Below are 10,166 nucleotides of genomic sequence, written 5' to 3'. Positions count from 1 at the left end.
AGATTTTGCTTTTAATTGTACATAATTATCTCAGAACCTTTGCTTTCCAAGAAAATGAATACCTTAAAACAAATAAACCATTGATATATTGATTCTTCGTATTATTAATATATGAAGGAAAAATTAGGATGTGTTTAAAATTTCAATTGCATGCAGAATTTTTTTTTAGGAATTAAAGACATTGGTCTTGCTCTATGGATATTTGAATATGTTCAAATACATATAGATTGCAGAACTAATTGTAAAGCGCAATGTCAATCGCGATTGTTCTCATTATGATTTCAAGACTTTGTACCTATTTATTTCCCTGTTTTGCCTGATCTTTTTTGCAAAAAATAAAAATAATAATTTAACAAAGATACATTTGTTTAGTTTTTTTTCCATGCCTAAAAATGTTTGGATTGCTTTGCTTTTGTTGCATGTGTAGTGGAAATCAAAAGAAAGAGGAAACTGTAAGAGGAAGATCAGCCTTTGGCTTTTAATGCTTTATTTGAAGGCAAATAGCATTTAAAGACTCTGTCACTTAACGAGTTAGAGAAGAGCCCCGATATGAGTTGCACACTGTGTTTTACAAAAAATATATAATTTATATTATCATGAAATATAGTTTCTTAAAATCATGAAGGGAATCAAAACCACATTTAGTTTCAAGTTTCAGTAAATACAAGTTATTTTGTCTTTGCTAATCCAATGTCACCAACTACTTTCATCTTTACACTTATACATAATGTGTTGAGTAGTTACAGTATGTATCTAATCAATGGTTACATAATGTTATATAATTTAATAGCTGATGTTACATTATGTAACAAATCAATAATATATGCAATTTTATTCTATATTCTTGATTATCGTTACTATTATCATGAGAATGATTATACAATACTTTAGTTTTATTGAAAGTAGGAGTGGTTCTGCCACTCAGAGGTGTTGACCGCACTTACCTTCCCAGAGGACTGTCTTGTCATCGCAACTGCAAATATTAATTGATATTATATTTTCCGTAAATATATTTATACCTTTAAATATTTCCATGTCTTATCAGGTCATGATCATGTACTTGAATGTTTTGGGACTTTATGCATTACACCAACACAAAGGGAGGCGGAAGGAACATAACGTGTGGATATCTGGATTTCCTCAGTTATCAAGAAACCATTGCTTGCTGGAGGCATGGATTCTCTTGAAGTTTTATGCAATTGTATCTAATTTTACCCAATCACTAAGATTTGGTCATGATGTTTGTAGTACACCACCTCAATCGTGAAGATGCATGACACCAAAAAATGCATTCACTGGGGAAATAGAATTAACTGAGATGGATACACCTGAGAAGAAGCTTAACACTAGAATTACCAGAGAAGGGTCATTTAACATTTCTACCTTTGGAGCCCAGGGACGGGTCGACTGACCTGAAGGATTTTAGCTAGCATCCTTTAAAACAACATCAAATGGATTAAGAGTTTGCTTTTAATTTTCCTTGATTATCTCACTTTTGCTTTCCAAGAAAAAAATTACCTGCAAGCAAATATATATTTGCTCGACATATATGCATGAGACAGTTGAAACAAGAAGTTTACATATATTTTTTCACACTGTCTGATGTGAAATTTAAAAAACAAACTTGGCCCATTTTAGGTCAGATACCAACTTTCTTTCTATTTGCTAAATGCACACAATAATGAGATAGAGAATTTTTAAGACAATTTTCATTACATTATTCAAAGTCAAAAGTTAAAATAGATTTCATTAGTATTTTGTACCATAGCCCTTAAACTGTATGACTCACATTTTGGATATCCTTTCACAAGCTCCTTAAAATAGTTGACAGAAATTTTGACTAATTCCTCCTGACAGAACTGTTGTAACGAGCCATGTTTGTAGGCCAGCTTGCTTGCACATACTTTTTCAGCTTTGCCTATACATTTTCAACAGGGTAGGGATCAGGGTTTTGAGATGGCCACTCAAAAATATTGACTTTGTTTTTCTAGAGTCACTTTGCAACCAGTTTGGCTGTGTTCTTTGGGGTTTTTTGGCTGATGTCTTGAGATGTTGCTTCAGTATTTCCACATAACGTTCTTTCCTCCATGATGCCATGTATTTTGTTAAGTGCACCAATCCCTCCTGCAGCAAAACACCCCCGGAGCATAATGCTGCCAACCACATGTTTGCGTGTTCTGAGGTTTACAAACTTCTCTGTTTCTTCTTAAATGAAGGTCTCTGCACTTGTGTTCATTTGCAAACATTAATCTGACTTTTTTATGTTTCTTTTGAATCAATGGCTTTTTCCTGGCAGAGTGGCCTTTCACTCCATGTCGATACAATACTGATGTCAGCATAGTTTCAGCAGCCAAAACTCAATCACTTGAAAACAAAATCAATCCATTGTTTTCCACAGTTGTTTGATATGATTACAAAAAGAACAAAAAACAATTTACTGTAAACAATCAATTACTGTAAAACTGCTGGCATTTCATAGCTAGGATGCACTGAGATAAGTGGAGTTTCATCAACAAAAGGGATGTTTTTTATCTGAGTAGAATATAATTCAACTTTATTGTCACAAGTACAAAGCAATGAACTGCAGTTTGCCTCCATTCAGAAAGGCTTAGCAAAAAAAAGAATGACTATATTACAAATGTACAGTAAAATTTTTTAAGAGTATGCTAAAACTGTAAACCTGTATATTCAGAAACTATGTACAAGTTATGAATATAAAGACCATAACCAGGAGTGGAATATCTATACTGAATATACAGTAGTGACTGACAGATAAAAGTGTAGGTAAGAGGTGTTTCAGTCCATGTATTGCTATTGTATATAGGAACACTTTGCAATATTGTTATCTTAATAGCACTAATACAAAGTCAAAACTCCAATGGTGTGCTAGAAATTCTTTGTGCATGTCAAGTGATGCTTTTCTTGTGATTCTTTGGACATGTGAAAACACCACCATTTCCTCCACTTTCTGTGCGCTTTAATAAGAGGAATGCTGTGGCATTGGCTTATCTGTGTTTGGTTCATGAAATTAATACAATTCCTTATTTTCCCAATCGTGTGCAGTTTCATGGAACTTCAGGTCTCTTGGATTGGATGTGCCATACCTTTTTCCAGCTGAACATAAACCAAACTGAAGTTTTGTCTTTCAACCTGAAGAGAAATGGTCAAAATTTGGCACTTAGCTTCAGCTATCATAGATACAAAATAGTTGTCCATCGCAAAACCTGCATGTAAAGATGGTTCACAACAGAATCTTGAAAGACATGTGGACAATTACAAAGTCAGTTTTATATCACCTGCTCAAAAGGATTAAAGGACCCGGACAAACTCAACCATGCATTTATTAATCACTCAGGTGTTCTGGGTCTTGCCTGCTTTGCATCCCCAGGAACAAAATGAAACATGAAATTGCAGCATTCAATTTGTTTGCTATACTAATCTGGAATAAACTTCTAAAAAGCTGCAAAAGAGCCCAAACACTGAGTTCCTTTGGATTCTAAAAATATACCTGCTTAGAATTGCCTTTAATCCATAACAATTGGAACACTGATCATTACATTTGCTGGATGATTTTATGACGGCATTTTACAAAATGAAATGTTTACCGTTGTTTCATAATTTGTTACTCTATTGTGTTTTTATGGTGTATAGCACTTGGTACTCCTCCTTTGCAGAAATGTGCAATTTAAATAAACTTGATTTGACTGAAACACATTTTGTTCACTGCTGGACACAAACATGAAAAAACAATTACAAAATAAATCTTTTTTTTTTATAAGCCTTAAAATGATTGAAATACGAAGGAATGTTTTTTTGTTGATTATGATTGATCCATTAAATGGAATAATTCAACACCAAAATAAGCATATTTACAAAATGAGCTCTTTACATGATTCCTGTCTTAATGATAGTATAGGTATATTTGTCTTTCAGTTTTTGCAGTGTACCAAACAACTGAGACCTGAAAGATTTTGTGGTGTGCTAGAAACTCTTTGAGCATGTTGAGTGACGCTTTTTCATGTGATTCTTTAGACATGTGAAAACACCACCATTTCCTCCTATAAATGAGAAATGAGAAAATGTTTGTCCACTTTCTGTGCCCTTTAATAGGAGGAAGGCTATGGCATTAGCTTATCTCCTGACCAATTCTGGTTCATGAAATAAATGCAATTCCTTATTTTATTCAAATCACGTGCATGTCACGGAACTTGTCATCTACTCATTTAAAAGAAACTGGATTTTTTTTTTGGTATGATTAATTAAATACCAGAGGTTGCACTAGACATTTTTTTTGTCCATCATTTTGACTGACCTGGTCAAAAATATCTATCATATTCTATTGTAATCCTAGGGCCAGTCATGATGAGGATGATGATTTTTTTTTGTTGTTGTTGCAGTTCAAGTTAATTGTCAACAGAGCATTACAATTGTTCTTTGGAGACATTAGTATGATTGCCTCTTGAATGGTTAGGAGCCTTTTTTATTGTAATTTTTATGCTTTTATTGTATTAATTGTTTCCTTTTTATGTAATTTGTGCTTTGAGTCTGTAATAAAATCTATCTATCTATCTATCTATCTATCTATCTATCTATCTATCTATCTATCTATCTATCTATCTATCTATCTATCTATCTATCTATCTATCTATCTATCTATCTATCTATCTATCTATCTATCTATCTATCTATCTATCTATCTATCTATCTATCTATCTATCTATCTATCTATCTATCTATCTATCTATCTATCTATCTATCTATCTATCTATCTATCTATCTAACTAACTAACTAACTAACTAACTAACTAACTAACTAACTAACTAACTAACTAACTAACTAACTAACTAACTAACTAACTAACTAACTAACTAACTAACTGACTAACTAACTAACTAAATGTATGCATTTCCTGATTTAGGTAAATTTGGTACAGAAACCCTGTCAAAAAGCCTGAACTTAAAAAGTAAAAGGACAGCTATTCCGTTGACAACATTGAGTCAAAATAAGATTGTTTGTGCACAAATATGGTCAGTTTTGGAAGCAAATGATTTCATGGAGTTGTCTGATGTTTTGACTGAAAAAATCTTGCCAGTTTCTACAGTGAATATTCACATGCAAAAAGATATTGATCAGTGGCTTCACTTAATACCTGTGAAGCTTCACAACGTTAATGCAGATGTGAACCTACTGATAGGAACTGATACCCAAAATGTTTTAGAACCATGGAAAGCTGATAAATAACGTGGCTTGTCCCTCCTATGCTTTAAAACATTTAATGAAATCGCCACTAAAAATGATAACCACAAACATACAAACTGTGGAAGAACCAGTTGTTCTGTTGGAACTCAATGGAACTCAATATGTCATGGGCACATGGTTGACCATGACTTATTTTTAGGCAATATTAAGTAACTTTTCACCCTGCATGTGACCACATGCAGGGTGAGACATAAGTAGTGTCAAGGTGTTAAATTAACCTGACTTTATCAAAATCCAAGATACCTACATTGCTACCCTGGATGCGACAAAAGCCACATGTAAGGTGAAACAAAAGTAGTGTCAAGATGTTACTGTAACCTGAAGTAACCTGATGTTAATGTTTACTTCTGTTTCCTACTTTGTTACTCTATTGTTATTTTATGGTTTAAAATACTTTGCACTCCTCTGTTGTTGAAATGTGCTATAATTCAAGAATACTTGACTTGACAGAAACACATTTTGTTCACTGCTGGACACAAACATGAAAAAACAATTACAGAATAAATCTTTATTTTTTTTTAATAAGCCTTAAAATGATTGAAATACGAAGGAATGTTTTTTGTTGATTATGATTAATGCGTTAAATGGAATAATTCAACACCAAAATAAGCATATTTACAAAATGAGCTCTTTACATGATTCCTGTCTTAATGATAGTATATGGTATATTTGTCTTTCAGTTTTTGCAGTGTACCAAACAACTGAGACCTGAAAGATTTTGTGGTGTGCTAGAAACTCTTTGAGCATGTTGAGTGACGCTTTTTCATGTGATTCTTTAGACATGTGAAAACACCACCATTTCCTCCTATAAATGAGAAATGAGAAAATGTTTGTCCACTTTCTGTGCCCTTTAATAGGAGGAAGGCTATGGCATTAGCTTATCTCCTGACCAATTCTGGTTCATGAAATAAATGCAATTCCTTATTTTATTCAAATCACGTGCATGTCACGGAATTTCAGGTCTCTTTCTGTCATCTACTCATTTAAAAGAAACTGGATTTTTTGTATGATGGATTTACTGTGATACATGTTTTTTTCAAATAATTTAAATGGTATTTATCTTGAAATACAAGATAAATATATGTATCTTGTATTTCAATAAGGTCAAGTTACTTTATTATCTTGACACTATGCTCAAGAAAACCTTTGGTTAATAATAGCCAAAAGTATAATTTTGAGATAGGCCTGTAATTATTCACAATTAAGGGTTTGCCTCGTTTCACGCAGGGTGAAGGAATACTGCAGATTTAAAAAACTTTAGGAACCTTGCTTGTATAGCGAGGCTTATATTAAGAATTAATGCTATTATTTGGATATATTATATATTAGTATAATACATTATAGTATATTATTTAAAACAATTTTTTAATCCTAAGTGTCCTGCATACTGAAATGATCATTAAAATAATTTAATATGGTGGGTTTATCAGCCACACAGCAAATTCTGCAGAGTTAAAACAACACTACTGTATACTGAATCTGTTTGGTCCTTATCAGAAATGGTGTTAATTTAATTCTTCCAGAGTTATTTCAACAAGAAATTGAGTAACTTTAACACTTGAAATAGGTTCTTACTTGAAACTCAAACTATTGTTGAAATAAATATTGTTGAAATTTGTACCTGCCGTGTTGAAACACTTTGCGACCACAAATTAAAATAATCTGTGATAAATGAATATTAATTCTTTAATTATATTTCATGTAATAATATAAATTTAGAATGCATTTTAGAAGAACTAAGTTAAGTGAGAATTAATATAATTCAGTAGAGTTTTGAAAAAGGACATCAAGTCCAATATCTTCTGTTGATTTGCAAGCACATATAAATGCAACATACTTATGAGACAAGGGAATTACTTGACACACAAATGATGGCAAACCACTTCCTTATATTTTACTCTCGTCATGTGATAACTGAGAATAAAAGCGACAAGGCTTGGTGAGAACTTTATTTTTGAGAGGTTCCATGTCTGCTTTCTGACAGAGCCAGCATGAAGACAGTTCTGGCACTCTTAACTGAAATTTCTTTACTTCACATTTATTCTTCAAATCCTGTGAGCCATCCAAGAAACTGGCTCAGACAATGTCGCGATTCCACCAAACTTTCTGTCCCAGCAATGGAGGTTCTGCCAGGGGGAGGATGGGACAACCTCCGGAACATGGACAAGGGCCGTGTGATGAACATCAGCTACTTCCAATGCCAAACCACTGAGGATGGTCTTTACCTCGTCCCAGATGAGGTGTTTGTCATCCCAAAGAAGGAAACAGGCCTTGAGACCAACTCAGAGATAATCAGTTCTTGGCTGGAGCAGAAAAGCACCACATCTCACTCCATAAATGCTGATGTATCATTCTTCTCAAAGCTGAATGGCAAATTTTCTTCAGAAAACAAAAGAATGAAAGACCATCAGGTCAAAGATTCCTCGAAAACAGCCAGAGTACAGGTATGTTTTGACTTTTGCTATGGTCTGTGTGTAAAAACAGCTGGAGCTTTGTGAACAGTTTGTATATAAACGTCAGACATGTGTAATGTGCAGCCTTCCCACACGTTGCTTAACAGCTGAAGAAGTTCACTATCATTAGCAATCACCCTGTGTATACAACTGTTCATCAATATTGTTAATCAATATTGTTAATCAAAATTGATGAACAATATTGATGATATTGTTCATCAATATCTAATGAACAACACAGATTTAAAACTAAAAAATATGTCATTAAATCACTAAGAAAAAATAATTGAAAATTGTAATGTTAAATGTATTATATTATGATTTATGAAATCTCAAACAAAGATGTATATTGTATAATGATGTTTATATCTGTAAAGTGAAACAGCATTGTAAGTGAATTGCTAAATGTGTTGATGTAAAATGTTTGATAGCTCGACGTTTGATGAAGAGTCTGTACATGGCTTTTTTTCTAAGGAATGGAAATGTAAATGAAATATTTCACAAAACTGGGAATAACTTCAATTGAGGTCCTTTCTCTCAACAGGTCCGTGATTTCATCTACACTGTCAAAGCTTACCCAGACTTCACACTGGATTCCCGCTTTGCTCAGCAAGCCAAAGAAATTGCTGATGCAATTGCAAACAATCAGACGAGGGATGCAAACTATCTCTCAGAGAAGATGGTGCTGGACTATGGAACCCATGTTATCACCAGTGTAGATGTTGGGGCATTGCTGGTGCAGGAAGACTATCTCCGTTCCTCTTATGTTTCAGACAGTTCTTCAGATACCTCCACTCTAAAAGCTCAGGCTGGGTTAAACTTTTTTGACAAACTAAAATTTGATATCAGCAGTCAGTCTAGCCAACAAAGCTCATCACTTCAAACATACAAGTCCAATATTCAGTACTCCCTCATCCAAAGCCATGGGAGCATTCCTTTTTATCCTGGAATCACTTTGCAGAAGTGGCAAGAAAATACCAGGAATAATCTGGTTGCTATTGATCGATCAGGATTTGCCCTCCATTATTTTATTAACAGGAATACTATTCCTGACCTCCCAGAACCTACAGTTGCCAAAGTGGCTAATAAAGTAAAAGAGGCAATAGGGCTTTACTATGAAGTCAACACCCGTCCTGGGTGTGTTGACGTCAATTCTAAAAACTTCAACTTTCAAGCCAATGTGGATGACAACTCATGTGATGGTCCAGCCACCAACCTTAGTTTTGGAGGAGTTTACCAAGTATGTACCAAACTCACTGCAGATGCTGATCCACTTTGTGATAGACTTGCCCAGAAAAACATAGAGACAGGTGATAACTCCTGTCGCTATCCTTATACCCCAACTTTACTGCAATCAGAAGAGAGACAGGAGGGTTATTATGAAGATGTTGAATTTTTTAAAGTCTGGCATGTAAAAATGTGGACCATACGCTCTGCTCGTATTGATACGTACTGGTGTTCTATGAATAGAAAAGCATCAGAAAACTCTGGATATCTGTTTGGTGGCATATATGGCCCCTCTTTCCTGAACCCCATCACCAAATCCAAAGGCTGTCCTCCAAACTTTATCCCAGTAAAGTTCCTATCGGATGGCCAAAACATCTGTGTGAGTAATGACTATGAGACCGGAACAAGGTACTCTGTACCATTTGGAGGTCTCTTCAGCTGTAAATCTGGTAACCCACTGGCTAAAAATCAACACAGATGCCCTCCCAAGTTCAGTCAACATGTAGCTAGTATCAGTGATGGTTGTGAAATTCTTTACTGTGTCCAGTCTGGATTGTTCACAGGGGGTGAGCTGCAACCAATCCATCTTCCTCCATTCCGAAAAACTCCTCTTCTCAGCTTGCAACCCACCAACAAAGTGATGGTGATAACTGAAGGAGAAAAGAGCTGGGTCAGGCTGGGTCAGACTAAAGCATGGACATTTGTGAAGTCAGAGGAAATCCCAGAACTTATTAGGAAGTTCAACTCAGAACTGAATGAGATGTCAAGTACAGAGAAAGGAGGAGTGGCTTTTGGAGTGATGGGTTTTATAGGACTGGTGGTCATAGTGGCAGTGATTGTGGTTAGGAAGAGGAGGAGGTACTCTGGTCTGAGGGCACAAGGATATGTGGAAATAGGTGAAGTAACAGAGAGGGATGCACTCAGAGAAGAAGCTTAAAACAATATTAAATGGATTTAGATTTTGCTTTTAATTGTACATAATTATCTCAGAACCTTTGCTTTCCAAGAAAATGAATACCTTAAAACAAATAAACCATTGATATATTGATTCTTCTTATTATTAATATATCAAGGAAAAATTAGGATGTGTTTAAAATTTCAAAGCGCAATGTCAATCGCAATTGTTCTCATTATGATTTCAAGACTTTGTACCTATTTATTTCCCTGTTTTGCCTGATCTTTTTTGCAAAAAATAAAAACAATAATTTAACAATGATACATTTGTT

At 34.4% G+C, this 10,166-nt stretch overlaps 1 protein-coding gene across 1 annotated transcript; it reads left to right on the top strand.

Moving 5' to 3' along the window:
- The first annotated feature begins 7,251 nt into the window (after window positions 1-7,251).
- Window positions 7,252-9,954, top strand: LOC122828149 (macrophage-expressed gene 1 protein-like). Its single transcript, XM_044111455.1, has 2 exons — window positions 7,252-7,704; window positions 8,258-9,954. The coding sequence occupies exons 1-2, from the start codon at window positions 7,252-7,254 to the stop codon at window positions 9,875-9,877; spliced, it is 2,073 nt and encodes a 690-aa protein (XP_043967390.1). The 3' UTR covers window positions 9,878-9,954.
- Window positions 9,955-10,166: the final 212 nt, after the last annotated feature.

Source organism: Gambusia affinis, linkage group LG03, assembly GCF_019740435.1.
Source record: "Gambusia affinis linkage group LG03, SWU_Gaff_1.0, whole genome shotgun sequence".
NCBI lineage: Eukaryota > Metazoa > Chordata > Actinopteri > Cyprinodontiformes > Poeciliidae > Gambusia > Gambusia affinis.
Note: the sequence above shows the minus strand (reverse complement) of the source record. Positions and strands in the feature narration are given on the sequence as shown.